Source organism: Diadema setosum, chromosome 19, assembly GCF_964275005.1.
Source record: "Diadema setosum chromosome 19, eeDiaSeto1, whole genome shotgun sequence".
Taxonomy (NCBI): domain Eukaryota; kingdom Metazoa; phylum Echinodermata; class Echinoidea; order Diadematoida; family Diadematidae; genus Diadema; species Diadema setosum.
In genome coordinates, this window is record NC_092703.1 from 35,599,495 (window position 1) to 35,615,031 (window position 15,537).

At 39.0% G+C, this 15,537-nt stretch overlaps 1 protein-coding gene across 1 annotated transcript; it reads left to right on the forward strand.

Moving 5' to 3' along the window:
* The first annotated feature begins 476 nt into the window (after positions 1-476).
* On the forward strand, positions 477-14,924 carry LOC140242479 (DDB1- and CUL4-associated factor 6-like). Its single transcript, XM_072322212.1, has 15 exons — positions 477-586; positions 1,873-1,934; positions 2,760-2,930; positions 3,840-3,944; positions 4,750-4,863; positions 5,503-5,638; positions 6,198-6,451; positions 7,005-7,098; positions 7,862-8,613; positions 9,192-9,598; positions 11,047-11,203; positions 11,792-11,948; positions 12,993-13,078; positions 13,797-13,902; positions 14,416-14,924. Exons 1-15 carry the CDS (start codon positions 499-501, stop codon positions 14,466-14,468), a joined length of 2,742 nt encoding a protein of 913 aa, XP_072178313.1. The 5' UTR covers positions 477-498; the 3' UTR covers positions 14,469-14,924.
* The last annotated feature ends 613 nt before the right edge of the window (positions 14,925-15,537 follow it).

Consider the following 15,537-nt stretch of genomic DNA (forward strand, 5'->3'; position numbering starts at 1 on the left):
GTGCACTGAGGATAGAATATTGAATTTTTTCCAATCTAAAAAGTAGGAGAAATAAATCGTGGGATAGTTTGCTATTTACAATATTGCATTTTGAAGTTTCCCTCTTTAATAGGCCCCTAGCTGCAAGAGGGGAGGATCTTATACTTTTTTCCTAAAGGGAGGGGTATTGTAGGCCTAACCAATTACGATGGGTCACTGGTCTTTAATTAGGCTCTACATTTTTTTTACTGCCATTTCTCTCCCCAAACCTTCTGACAAGCAAGAACAAAACAAAACAAAACAAAAACGAAACAAAACAAAAACACAAACACAAAAGTCCCGGCGTACCGTGATACAGCTACCCGCTTCTCCCCCCCCCCCCCCCCCCGCCCCCACCCCGCCCCCACCCCCCCCCCCACACACAACACACACACACACAAACAAAAACAAAAACCGCACACACACACACATACATCGCACGTAAACCAGAGGTTGACTGATTGTTTATGTGAACCGACTATGGATCGGAATGTGAGTTTTCCTCTCACAACAAGTCGTAGAACTTTTGGATTCCGAGATGAACGTGCCATCAGGGATGCTGTATTTGGTTAGTTCTTGATAAATTGTCGATTCTACATTCTTCCGACCTTACATTCCGACAATAACTCGAAATTCATCCGATGTATGGCAATCTTATTTCCAGTGCCCCACATATTGCTTTCCATGTTGTGTCTGGATCTACGCACATATCAGTTGCCAGTTGGTGCATGGTGCATGCTGAATGCTGTTGAATTACAATATTTATGCAATCATCGGTCATCATGGTCATGTAAAACTAGTCATTGTTTGTCAGGCTTGTTGTTTGTAGATCGCTGTAAATTTAGTTCACTTTCTTCCAATCACACGATAAATGTGAGTGATGGAGCACTGCAGTATAAATTCTGTGCCGGTGCCATATTCGCGAGGCCGCGCCGTGGTGGGGCAGGGCGCGGGCCTGGGGGAAAGAAATTTGATGAAATGCTTCTTCTTTTCCGTGTCCTATGGCAAGTTGAGCATGTGACATTCAATTCCACATATCTTATCTTTTAGTAATATAACTGTATGTCGTATGTTAATGAGTCTGCCTCTGATCTTCTGTAAGCTGTAACAATTAATTTAGTGCTAGTACTAGTAGACATAAATTATAGCTGAGCGGAGCTGTCTGTCGTAGCTGTCCTTGTCATGTCACTGGCCTGGTTCCGTACTGTAGTCTCCGAACGCTAAGTGTAAGTCTGTTTACACTGTGTAGAACCAGCTACAAGGAGCGCCCCGCCCTGGGTTATGTACCCATGTGCAACTTACACGCAACAGCTTCAGCTTGTCTTGGGTGTGTTAGCAGGCCATTACCCACCTTTTAAACTTGTTCACAGTCTTAAAAGTTACATTTCACTTGAGTTTGTTAGTTTACAAAATTTGTGACTAGTATTATCCCATTTAGGCTACAGCGTGCAATTGAGTACCGTGCTCACTTTATGAACCACCCCAGAACATCATGGTGATACCAAACCTAGATAAGTGGTTTTGTATGCCTCTGTCTTTTTGCATGTTAGTTTTTTTTTTTTTTTTCTGTGCATATCCATAGCTCTTTTCTTTCTTTTTTTTTTTATGAAAACACTTCCAGCTCCCAGGTCAACATTTTCATATATTTCAGTAATCCAACTCCATACATGTTTATTTTCTTTTGTTTGTGGATGGGACTGAAGCACACTCTCCACAGAATAGTCTTATAATTGCATTTACTTTTCTTAATGCATTTCTGATTTTTTTAGTTCATTTGTATTGAAGAGGGTTTTTTTTTTTTTTCAGTGGTAAATGTAAGTGCTGAATCAGCTTTCTTTCATTTCCAATGTCCAGGCAGCAGGGATTTTGTGCAGCGCTTGCAACTGGATACAACATTAGATGTCCACAGAGGATGTGTATGTTCATTATTATCAATATTTCCTCTTGATGAAAACTTATTTCAGTCTCTCTCTCTCTCTCTCTCTCTCTCCTACATAAAATGCTTGCGTACTGCAATTTAATGAATTTATGTTACCGTCTTGAAAGCCATATAACAAGTATTCGAGTGTATTTTCAGTATTACATGTATTAACTTTTCTACCTTTGTATGACTTATAGTACTATTCTTACCACACATAAAGTTGGAATATGTTATACATTTTTTTTTTTTAGTTATTTCCACATTTTCATGCATTTCAATTTGAATGCCTTTTTAGATTAAGTTTGACTCAATTTACAATGTATACAATGTTCTTGGGTGATCTGTGATCTTCTGACTACCCATGCTTTACTAGTCATTGGCCAGTGGTGGGTTTTGTCAGACCATACGCTTCCACCTAGACTATCCTTTTCTGCTATTTTTATGAACTCAGCATTGTTGTTCACCAATTCATCAACGTCAACCTATGGCATGGTGTAAAAGCTGTGATCAAACTGCTTATGGATTGTTGGTTCAGATGGGTAATGTTTCTTTTACATACTAGAACACCATACACAGGAGCATACATAGGAGCACTGTGCTTAATTCTGTAGGAGTCTCCCTGAAAATGTCAAAATCTGTTCCTGTCTGAATAAGAGAATATTAAAATCTCCCTAATTTGTGAATTATTTTGAAATGCATGTACCACACAGATATCCCCAATTGCTGTGTGGAATCTCCCTGATTTGGATGTGGGAATGTTGGCAGACCTGACTGTGCATATATGCATAACCCAAAGCTTGATTCATAACCTCTGCTCCAGGTGAACTCCATCTGCTGGAATGACACCGGCAGCCTGATCCTTTCAGGCTCCGATGACAAGAAGCTTTGCTTCACCAACCCTCACAACAGACAACTCGTCACCAGCGTTCCCTCAGGCCACAGATCCAACATCTTCAGTGCAAAGTTCTTGCCATATACCAGAGATCAGCAGGTAATTCAACATGCTCCACTTCAAAGACAATCCCATGTTACTTGTTCATTACTACCACTTTGACTGTTCGCAGGTATCTTCTTCACATTAATGAATTTTATGATTATAGAGAGTGAGCTCCAAGGGGAGATTGATGTCACATAAATGCAATGGTATAAGAGCAACAAATCAGTTGCAGTTTTAGTGAGATGGTAACAAATAAACAAAAAGTTTTTGAACATCTGAGTGTGGGTCGGTCATCTATCTACAATTGCTGTAAGTGGCTTTCAATTGGTGACTCATTTAAGGGTATGAATGTGCCATTGCTTGCTTCACCTCCTATTTGGTTTATGTTAGAAATGCCATTTACCTCACACTTTCTGAATAAACATGTTTCCTTCATGACTCTTCTCAGTGTGTATCAAGATCAAATGGTGCACCTGAAAGATGTAATTATTTTGGTGTGAGATATTTTATTAGATCCCTCCTCACACACTGTTTGGATTCCCTCAAAAAATCTGTCATGACATCCCCATTCAGTAGCACTTCACTAACACTCTGCTTTACTTTTCTTGTTTGATTCCACTCTCAAACTTTGAATGATAAATTGCTTTCTTTTCACCTGTATTCAAAGTGATATTGAAGTAACTTATTTGAGGTGAATTCTCCTCCTATCATCTATCATCTGCAACCCGTTGACAGCATTGCTTGTAGAACCAAACATGTTTTCACATTGCAACTAATATCTATAGCAAAACAAGAAACTGCTCGAAGTAAAACTGAATCCAGCAGGCAACATGTGGAATACACACATTGACACACTGTATCAACTGACATTCATGTGTACAGCAGTGCTAATCAAAGATCGGGGAAGCATATCTGACTTTGTTGTTTGGAATGTGTTGTCATCACATGTTTCATTTTATCCAGGTAGTATCATGTTCAGGGGATGGATGTATTATCTACACAGATGTGGAGAGCCCAGCTACATATGGGCAGAACATCTTCAACTGTCATCATGGTACAACATACGAGGTGAGACGTCTGCTGTCAATAGGATGACTGCCTGTAGCATTTAGTCAGGCACACTATTGATGGTTTGTGGCCTGAGTTTAACCAGACAGATAGATCAAGCCAGAAACAAGTGTTCATACACTGGTACGCTTGAGTCCTAGAGATTTACATTTGAATCATTTACATGAATTGAATTTGCATACATACATGAAGTGTTGAGACAAGAGATAGCCTGGTTTGATGTGTGTGTTTCTGTTATTGTCTTTAGTTTGTCTCAACATGGATAGATTAATCATTATTTCATTATAGAATTTAACCCTGTGTTATATTTATCAAAAGGACCAAATGACTGGGACCTAATTGATATCTTATGACTGACCTCAACTGGGCCTTCAGTGTATTTCATATCTGTGGTAAATATAATAAGGTGGTCTGTTGAGAACCAACAAATAAGGATATGAGAATCCACAAATGAGGAAGATTTTGTAGTCACATGTACATTTAACTGACAGTAACAGATATGTTTTAAGGTGGATAGATCGCCATCATAGCCACCTTACTGACATCCAGAAAGTCTATGATATTGCCTGCTTGGTTCAAAGTTTTACAGAGCTATCATGATCAGGTCATAAAATCTCACCAAATGTCATTAACAACAATGAATTCTTCTTGATGTGATTTTCCATTTCTTTCTGGTGAGAGTTGAATAGAGGATTGATGAAGTAGGTCTACTAAAAGGTTACATCCAGTGTTTACATGTCCCCAAACTATGGAGCAGCATTTAATGTGTGGCAATTTGCAAAGTTGTTTTCATTTGTACTTCCAGGTCGTGACCCTTCCCTCTGACCCCAACACCTTCATGTCATGTGGAGAGGATACCATGGTGAGGTGGTACGACCTTCGCATAAAAACCAGCTGCTCCAAAGAGAATTGTGAGGATGTGAGTTTTCATATATTTCAGAGGGCAAAATGCTCCAAATGTTCTTTTGAGTCAATGCACAGACACTTCTCAGCTGTCTGAAGTAAAGTGCTGCGGTGAAAATATCCATTTCATCTTAGGACTACTGTCAGAAATGTGGAATCGTAGAATTTATTCTTTGCATTTTGTTGCATTCTGCACATACAATCCACACCATGCAGTTTACAACTGTAAACATATCAAATATGCACAAAGATGTAAAGAATTTATAATGTGATATTAATTACCAAAGTATTTTGTCCTTTTTGCAAAATATACTTTCTCTTTTAAATCATTAACAGTACAGTGTAGATGAGGACACATGGAATTATCTGTTTTATTGAGATGATTTATATACTTGACTTCATTCTACTCTTGGGGCTCCATGTTGAATGACTGTGCTTTTGCATACCCCAACCTCTCAATTACAACTATTACTTCAAGTCTAATATGACTTGTTACCATTATTCTTTCCTTTAACCTCTTTCCATCTCTTTTCTCTCTCTTTCTTGCTCTATTTTTCCTGCTCTCTCAAACACATAAACACATCCATACATATTCACTTTCCTCTACTTTGCCTTCTCCCGTTTCATGTTATTTTCTCTGAACTGTTGTAATCAGGATGTGTTGATAAATTGCCGTCGAGCTGTGACTGCTCTATCAGTCAATCCCGTCCTCCCGTATCACCTCGCCGTAGGCTGCTCCGACAGCTCGGTCCTCATCTTTGATCGCCGAATGCTGGGCACGAAACTCTCTGGTAAGATATCAGAGTGGTGCGACATTCCCCTTATGTGCCATAACCTTTGTGCATTCTTTGCTGTGAGTTGCATATTTTTGAAGTGTGTGATATAGAAAGAACAAGGTTTAGACTGAATATATTTGGGCTATGGGTAAGAGCTGTATATCTTTTTCATTCAATATACATATGCACTGAGAACCAATTAAAATTATTTGTATGTTCACCTTGACACAGAGCAGTAAGTCTTTGCCACTTTTAATACTTCTTTTTACAAAGTGTGCACTCTTTATGTTCTATATTTTCAAGGAAATGATAGAAACATGCCTTTTAATCCAAGATATTTCATGTACGTCCAAGTATCCATATGTTTATTATCAAGTGAAGTGATTACGATGAAAGTTGTGGAGGACTTTTCAGTCCTGTTGTAGAAGTGATTTCAAATCTTGTATTGATAATTGAGGCAGGTAAAATTCTTCTTTCAAAATCCAAAACGCTGCTAAGTTGTGGTGAGCCCATCATTTGAATATGCATTGATGTCACTGCCCATTCATCACTGCACATTCATCTTGGTATTCAGGGAACTCAGTAGGGCGGGGCATGCAAGGTATCCTAAGCAGATTCTGCCCCGCCCACCTGAAGAACAAGTACAGTCGCCCCACCTCCCTGACCTACTCTCGTGGCGGAGACAGTGTGCTGGTCAGCTACTCCTCAGACTACATCTACCTGTACAGCAGCAGCATGGATGATGAAGGAGGCGGGGCTAAGGGATATTTTGGGGATGGGTCACTGGCTGAGGCTTCGGGGGAGGAGCTAGGTGATGACAGAGATGTGGTAAGATGCCTGGCTTGATTCTGGAAACCTCTTTCCATAATGGGTGGCGTTATGGAGATGGGGAACTTCATCATATGATTCATTTTGTACAGGATGGAAATATCATTTCTCAGCCTTGTTTAATTCACTGGTTACCTTTCCATGATCACATTGTATGCACAAGGGCCAGGACAGTAGTGGAGGAACTTTTCCTTCATGTGACATGAGAACCAAGAATCAAGAATCTAGTAATCATTGGTGTATAGAGCATACAGGACTTTCCATGTGACAGTCATCAATATGACTCAGTAGATGTAGTAATGTGCCCCAGCTCTAGTATCTGAGTAGATTATTTCCTTTTCCCTCAGTGTGTGTTAGTTCAAAATGATTCTGCTTCCCTTGATGAATACTTTCGAAAGTGAGAAGTAGCCTGTGAATGTACATGTCTTTTGTACCTAACATTTATGACACAAATTGAGTGCAATATAGTCAAATCCATGTCCATTTTCGTATTGTGGGATGATTGTATATTCAGCCATCTAATATCTTCCCCCCCCCCATCATATTTTCTTAGATATCACCAGGTAATCCAGTGAAGCGGCTTAGATTACGAGGTGACTGGTCTGACACGGGTCCAAGGGCCAGGCCTCGTAGTGAGCAGACAGAAGGTATGTCTGCTTTGACTTGTGATGTTGGATTAATTCTTAGCCTCACATGTAACATTACAGACAGGAAAATTAAAGGAAGAATGAAACCCAAATATATATGCAGATTACTGTAAAACGAGGAATGTTCATGTGCATTTTAATTTTGCGAATTTCATGAACGCCAAAATTCGTGAAATTAATATGCACGCGAAAGTTCTTGCCTACACAATATGCATTGGATGCCAGTAGAAATTCACGAAAATTTCAAGCTGCAAGAAAGCCTGTTGGCTCCCATTTGCGAAATTTTCATGCCGCGAATATATGTTTCACAGTAAGTGAATGCACCAATATTAGTAGAACATATCAGTGAAGTTTGAGGAAATGGGGCAATCAGTCAAAAGTTTAAGAATTTTTACAGCTTTGGTGCAGCCATCACTAAATCAGAAGACTATAATATATTGTGGTGTCGCATACAGACAAAGATATAAAGAAAATATATAGAAAATTCAACATATTTTCACTTTTCTAGTTTATTTAAAGAGGACTTGATTTACCTCTTTGAAGAGCACACAATGGGAGAAAATTACTCTCCACTTGCAGCACATATGACATGTTAAAGGTTTCTGGAAGAAGTAGTTTTGTACTTTAACACAAATTTGTTGATTGTATCATAATGACAATAGTTATTATAATCATTATCATCATCATCATTAGTGTCAGCCTCACAATTATCATTATTACTTGTAGAGATTGTAACGGCATCCTTTTCATCTAATCATTATAGAAGAGCGTCCTAGGCCAACCATCATCCAGAGGATGTCTGAGATGCTAGCCCGCTGGCTGGAGGAGTCCCCCTCTGCCTCCGGACGATCTCCTCCTCGAGACGGCCGGAGGCAGACGGACCCCGCCTCATCGTCCGCATCCTCCTCCCAGCCATCGCCGGAAAGTCCACAGACGGGCGGGGCAGCATCGGATGGAGCCACTTTGGGTGCACAGTCTGCCAGAGACCTCATCAGCAAGTTTGAGTCAGGTGCAAGTCCCGCTGGTGGTGGAAGTAAAGCCAAGGTTGGAGGGGCAGCAGGTGGTCCTTCCAAACCCACCAAGGGGGTCAAAGGTCAGGGTGACGATCGAGAAACAAAGAGTGATGATACAGACAGGGGGTTGAGGCAGAAGGAAAAGGCAGATGGCGCCTCCGTCAAGGGTTCGGCAAGTTGTAGCAGTTTACCAGGGGATAGTCCAGGGTCAGAAACAAAATCTAAGTCAGAAGAAAAGCCATCCAGTGGGTCACCGGGTCAGAGCGTGGAGGAGCCATGCCAACCTGGAGCTGATGGAGGAAAGGCAGCAGGCTTGGGTGAGACCTCACAGGATGGTGGAAGTAGTGTAGCAATGACAGATGAAGGGGCGGAGAGTTTGAGGAGAGATGGATCAAGGTCTAGCAAGGAGGAGGACAAGGAAAAGAAGCAGCACACTGTCAATGAAGATGATAGGAAAGGCATCTTTGCTCTGGGAGATCGGATGGAAGACAAAAATCCACAGGTGAGAACTAAAGTTTGTTGACATCTTTGTGACAATCCCAATGAAAATTTGTCATTATTGTATATATCTGACAAGTGCCGTGCCTTTCATGATAATACCTGAGATGAAGTTTATATCACAGATGCAAATGATATTAATAGAATGTATTTTATTTTGCTATTAATGTGTGAGGAAACACTTGCTTATATTTACAGGTGCACACCTGACCAACTTGTGCTTTTAGAGATGTCTTCTGGAACAACATTATCATTAACAATACAAGGATTTTCTCATGGATTACTAAGCAACTACTAAACCTTTTTGTTTCTGATAGTGCATATAACTCGTTGAGGATGAGTCCAGAGTATACTCAGGCAAGCATCTATGGGAAATGCGTGTTGTAGCCAAATCAAACCGTCCTCAATGGGTTAACAGATGTTAACCCGTTGAGGACAGACTGCGTTTACTACAACATGCATTTCCCATAGACACCTGCCCGAGTATACTCGGGGACCTGTCCTCAACGGGTTAAGAAGAAAATTTATAGTGTGATTGCAAACAAGATGAAAGTTATATTTCCAACACTATTGCCTTGCTAGCCAAGACTGACCAAACAGAGTAGCCTGGAGCACACCAAGTCACGGAGGAGGAGTGTGTGTGAAGGGTCAAGGAGTCCATCAGAACTGGCATCCAGTGCGGCTAGCTCCAGCAGCAGTCTCTCTACCACCGGTATCACAGAGACCAGGTCTTCCCTGGATGAGGGGAAGGAGAAGGAGGAGGGGAGGAGAGAAGAAGGAGCAAGAGGAGGAGGAGGAGGAGGAGGTGGAGGTGGAGGGAAGAAAGAGGGAGGAGAGAGCAGTAAGAAGGATTCCGGTGGAGCCAGTGATGGTAGGAGTGGCAGCAGCCGGTCCATGACGTGCAGTGAATCAGACAGTGAAGAAGACATGGCTGTGATGGGGGCAGAGAGGGTCAAGAAGACACCAGCTCCAAGGGAAGCACCCCACCAGTAGGTCTAACCCTTTGATTACCATGTTGATATTACTTTGCCTCACATCATTATTTGAATCCTGGACATAGAAAGTGTACACTGTCCTCACTTCAAGGAATTATTCAGTACAAACTTGACATAAACTAATTCATAACATGGATTCATGTCAGTTACCTTAACGGCTCTAAAACATGAATCCCCTCAAAAACAAACAAACAAAACAAACAAACAAACAAACAGGCAAAAAGTATTCAAAAAAAATAGACCAAAAAATATTTTATTTTCTAATGGCAATCTTGTCAGTGTATGTCTTTTATAATTGTATCCTAAAGGCAATGTTAACCAAAAGACATTGTGATCCAACAAGGATAAGATTATAGGAATATTTTTCAGCATCAAAAGTGTTTTGAAACTGCAGGCAACCATAGAGCTGCATCCTCTGTGATATGGTGAGAGACGCCCTATAGAGGAACGCTCAATATTTTGAGTTAGCCTGATTGTGGCTTTATTTTTTTTTTTCAGGACAAAAGTGTAATGTGAAAGTAAAGTTTAAATGAATTTAACCATTACATTTCAATTTATTTCCTTGTATCATGGATGCTCATGATACAGCTTATACAATGTACATTGTAATGTTACTGATATATCAGATGGTACTTGTTTGGTACTATATCACCCTGAAAGTGTGAATGATTATCATGTCTCCAAGATCTTCTAAACTTCCTAAGTGCAGAGATACTGTGAATATCCTAAGGAGCATTCCCTTCAGCTTGCAGTGCACTCTTCATGCACACAAAGATCTCCTCTTTCTCATCTGTTGTTTCATCCTCACTGATAGCTGCATCTTTGCCCCTGTTTCTCTCTATTTATCTTTCACTTTCAATATTTGTTATTAGGGACAACAACAATGAAAGGAATTTGCCCATAACATGCAACATCTGAATCAACTTGATAACTTTTTATCTTCCCTTAGATGACAAATCCTTCTATCCCTATTGATATATATTCAAAAACTTTACTCAAATTTGAATATCAAAATACTTATTTGAGTTTTAATTGCTGGTTTTTTTTTCAAAAATGTTGCAAGCAGTTTCTTTCTTTTTTAGGGGGTTCTCTTGAAAATTCCATGTTTTCAGAGATACAAGGTCTTGTCACCTCAGGGATGATGTCTAATATGCTATTAACTTTTTTTGTCCAAAAACTTGCTTTCTGTAATTGAAAAGGTTCCATGACATTTGCTCCTCTGGCAATAATTGCTCCTATGCAATATCTGTACGTTAAGCCAAATATAAATTTTACCCTCAAGCATAACCCTAATCGTAATCCTCACACCAAACTAAACCTAAAACCCTATCACAACCCTAACCCTAACCCCAAGTCCTTGGAAAAACTAAGACTGTAGCAATTGTCATGTCAGTGATTGAAAATGATGCAGTCTGATATATTGTTGCCTGTCATGTTCCCAGACCAAGGGAGAGAGTACGATCAGAGGCTGAGATGAGATTAAGGGAGCTCTTCAAAACACGCAAACAGGAAAGGGAGACGGAGGCAAACTTTATCAAGAATGTTTACTCTCCTTCGGTCAAGATGGTTTTCAAAGGTCATCGAAACTCAAGGACAATGGTAAGGGATGTTATCTCACCTAGAACAGACATTTATTGTGTCCCTGGTGGTCATCTAGTTCATTCAAATTCTGGTTTTATAGATATGTTTTGGTCAACAGCCTTGATTCTAGTAAATTTTAATAACTTTGAATGTCATATCTCACACTAAGACTACAAAGAGAGTCTGAGTAGCATCACTGTGAATGTATTTTACTCATGAAAGTTTTGTATTCTACCAGTATGCCATGTATATTCCAACTGTTTTATATTTGGAAGCATGCTGTAACAATAAAGTCTTCTACTTCCTAACACCCTCATGTAAGAGGCAGTTTAGGAATACAACTGAAAGCTGACTTTAGGCTTCTGATCAATTATGATATCTGTTTTGCAATTTTACTCCAAATTAACCTTCCGTTATATCGAAGCTGTCATGAGGATCCAAGTTTTAGCGTTAGATAGATGAATGATGAGATTGGAGCTGTGTAGATGCCCCAACTCTGTGTACTGAAACATCCAGACTTGACGGCACCATTTGTAACATCATCCATCCTTCTCACCTTGTATCATTGGAAGATGAGCAAGTTTTGCATGCCTCTCTTACACTTAGATCAAGGAAGCCAACTTCTGGGGTGATCACTACATCGTGAGTGGCTCGGATTGTGGTCATATCTTCTTCTGGGATCGCCACACGGCCAAACTTGTCATGCTGCTAGAGGGCGACAAACATGTTGTCAACTGTGTCCAGCCTCATCCTTTGGATCCAAGTAGGTTGATGTCAGAGTTTTGTAGAATGGACATGTTTACAACAAGACTGTAATCAACAAGCCTTTCCTTTGATCCATTCCAATGAATGTGAGGCTTATCTGTGAAAACTCATGTGCAAAACATTAGACACAGGAAAGAATGTTTTTCTTATTCTTACAATGTTCTGATTTGAAGCTATTTAGAAAAGATCTGACCAAACTACCTACAATATATTATGATTAATAATCATTAATAGCAAAATGAATATTTGACCAGGTAAATGTTAAAGAATTATGCTATGGCAACATACAAAACTCAGAGAGGATTAGTGAGATTTGTTAGTTATGTCTATTTCTGTGCCCATTGTTATTATCATTTTCATTCATAATTGTATGAACTATGTGTGCTTAAACTTCAAATAGCACAATATCTTAGTTCATTCATTTCTTTTGGAACCAATCTCTGTGAGTTTGTGTGTGTGTGTGTTTGTTAGCAGTTATATTCTATCGGCCATCAAGTATTCATATTTTTAGTCTTTGATTCGACTGTGTAGCTAAAATCAATCCTACACATATTAACCAACAGGACTTGGATTTTGATGGATGTAGAATCTAGGAAAATTCAATTTGCACTGCTTGTCAGCCGTCGGCTAACGGTGTGTGATCTCTCTTCACTCTTTTTCTACTCTCCCCCTTTCTTCCCCATTCAATACCTTCCCCCTCACTCTCCCATTACTCCACCCATCACATCACTCCTTCCCATTCTCTTCCCTCCCATTACTTCAACCCCTTGTCTCCTCCCTCATTTCTCCACCCCCTTTCCTCCTCTGACATCACACACTGTCTTCACTCTCCTTCCATCACCCCACGCACTCCCACATCCATCATTCTACCCCTTCCCTCTTCCCCCTCACCCCACCCCTATCCCTTTCCTGTTACTCCACATTTATTACCCCCTCCCCAATTGCTCCACCCCCTTCCTTTTGCTCCCATCACTCCACACTCTTACCTCCACCCCCATCACCCTGCCCCCTTACTTCCTGACCTACTCCCATCCTCCTTCAGTCCTGGCTACCAGTGGGATTGACTACAATGTGAAACTCTGGGCCCCTCTCGCTGAAATGCCATACTTCCCAGAAAATTCAGCTGAGGTATGCAAGAAGTTACCAGATTCAGACTGCTTGTCATGTTGCCATAGATACAGAATATTGTTGTCATGCTCTCACAATTTCTTATTCACTTCATATACAGAAATGACAAAAACTCATATTTCAGCTGTATCAATAAAAACTTGCCTTAAAACCATCCAAAATAGAATTGAATAGATGTTAGCTCTGATATATCTTCGTATGAGAACATGTTTTCACTTGTATTGCAAGTAAGCTACAAATAATTTTTTTTTTCCAAATTTCATATACAGTATAATATTCATGCAAAATTGTGAGGTTATAACATCATCAACTAGCTCATTTGAATATTCATAAGGACTGGTCAAGAAATGTTTTCCCCAAAAATGTGAAATTTTAAAATGTCATATCTTCTTTATTTCTTATCCGATTTTTGTCATTTTTGTATCATTCTGTTATGAAGTTTATTTATTATTTGGGTGGATTTTCTCTTTAAGCATACATTATTGTACTACATGACATCCCCAGATATGAAATAATGATGCAACTCATAATTACATGAAACAGCTGTAGTAATACTACGGCTGATATTGATGATGATAATAATAATGAGGGAAATGATAATGCTAATAATGAAAATAATGACAACAACAACAACAACAATAAAACTCTATATTCTTTTAGATTCATTGTTGTTTATGTAGACTTTGATGCTAGAATATGGAATGTTTTTTTGAACCAGGTGATCCGAATCAATGAACTGATGCTTGAAGAGACGAGAGACACCATCACTGTCCCTCCCTCCTTCATGCTGAGGATGTTGGCCTCCATGAATCACATCAGAGGAGGTAACCTAGCAACAGATTGATGGGATGATGGGAATGGTGTTGTCATTCATCTGATGATGGTCATGAAGATGATAAATGGCTGTGGTGATGATGATGCTAACCAAAATAATGATGATTGATAATGATGATGGTGATGATGATGACGATGACGATGATGATGATGATGATGATGATGATGATGGTGATGACGATGACGATGATGATGATAGCACTGATGATGATGATGATGGTGATACTAATGACATTAACGAGTTTCATGATATTTGTAGTGATGGTGAATGTGCAAATATATTATTTAACAATATACTGCTTGATAGTTTTCTTTGATAATTTCTGGAAGCTTAATTTAGAGTTTGGCATGTGATAATGTTTGGTTTTAGCACAAATGCAGAAATGTTGTAGTTAAAATATTTTTTGTAGCATAATGTCTGTAGCAATATAACCTTTTATTGACTGTATAAATATTGTTTAAATCCTTTTTTTTTTTTTTGCTGCTGGTATATTTGTTCATAGATCGCAGAAGATCCCAGGATCGTCCGTCAACCAGCGAAAGCTCAGATGACTAGCGATGAAATCCTTGGCTGCAGACAACTTGAGATATCCTTATGCAATTTTCATATTGGTATTAAATGCAATCTGTTCCCAGTTCATACATGGTATCCGACTCTCAGGGCTGGTAGGATTGCCCAAAAGTCTGTCTGATAATCTGGAGAGTTTGTAGGTGTGTTCATTCATTCAACGTGCAAAGTCACAATAGATACTGGTCTGCTTACTTCATTCATGCCTTATTATATCTGCGTATTAAGATCATGTCGTGTAGGACACACAAACAAATAAAAAATGTGTGGTATGGGAAATGCATTTGGTTGTAGAGTTCTGAGACACATGTAAGTTCTTGTATTCTTAGATAAGAAATAAATGCTTCAGAATTGGAAGAGATCTGTGAGAACTCTCCTTGTAATGAATGCTTTTTGTAGATAGAAGATTCTATTAAAAATTGCTGTAATATTATCATTTTTGTTAATTCATATGTATAGTGCAAGATGTCAAGTTAATAAAGTTATGTAAATATTATATATATATTTCATATTTAAGTCAGATTAATGAGATATGATATGACAAAGTCATGATCAGTACTCACCAAAAAGTTTGGTTGAAGAGTATTTGAGATGAATATTGTGATTCAGTGATGACACTGAATCTTTTGACACTGAATCTTTTTTGTCACCATGCTTCATTTGCAAGTATTTTATTTGATTTGATTTTTTTTTTTTCAGCTGCATGTTGCAAAAAAAAAAAAACCTCATAGAGGAAGAGAGAAACAAATTTTAGTTCTTTTCATGAAGCAGAGAACATTGATGTACACCTTCTGTTTTACCAAGCATCACAGACATCTGACAAATAATACCAGATAAATACTCTACTAAGAATATGAGTTATAACAAACTTTTAAGTTTAAGGAATGTTGGCAATATTGATACTTAATATTTCAATGTGATGTAAAATTTCAAATTAAGGATATATGGTATGTGAACAGGCTAAGATGTCTTTTCCAGTTAAAGCTCTCAATGAAATAATGTCTTTTTTATATGTATGTTTTCTTTCTTTGCTCCTCTGTTTGGGAGATATCATATT

What these genes read in the sequence shown, in the direction of transcription:
- LOC140242479 (XM_072322212.1), top strand. Translation starts at nt 499, where the DNA reads ATGGATCGGAATGTGAGTTTTCCTCTCACAACAAGTCGTAGAACTTTT. An exon ending in CATATACCAGAGATCAGCAG is followed by an intron (nt 2,931 to 3,839) that starts GTAATTCAACAT and finishes CATTTTATCCAG; the next exon opens with GTAGTATCATGTTCAGGGGA. An exon ending in GCCTCATCCTTTGGATCCAA is followed by an intron (nt 11,949 to 12,992) that starts GTAGGTTGATGT and finishes ATCCTCCTTCAG; the next exon opens with TCCTGGCTACCAGTGGGATT.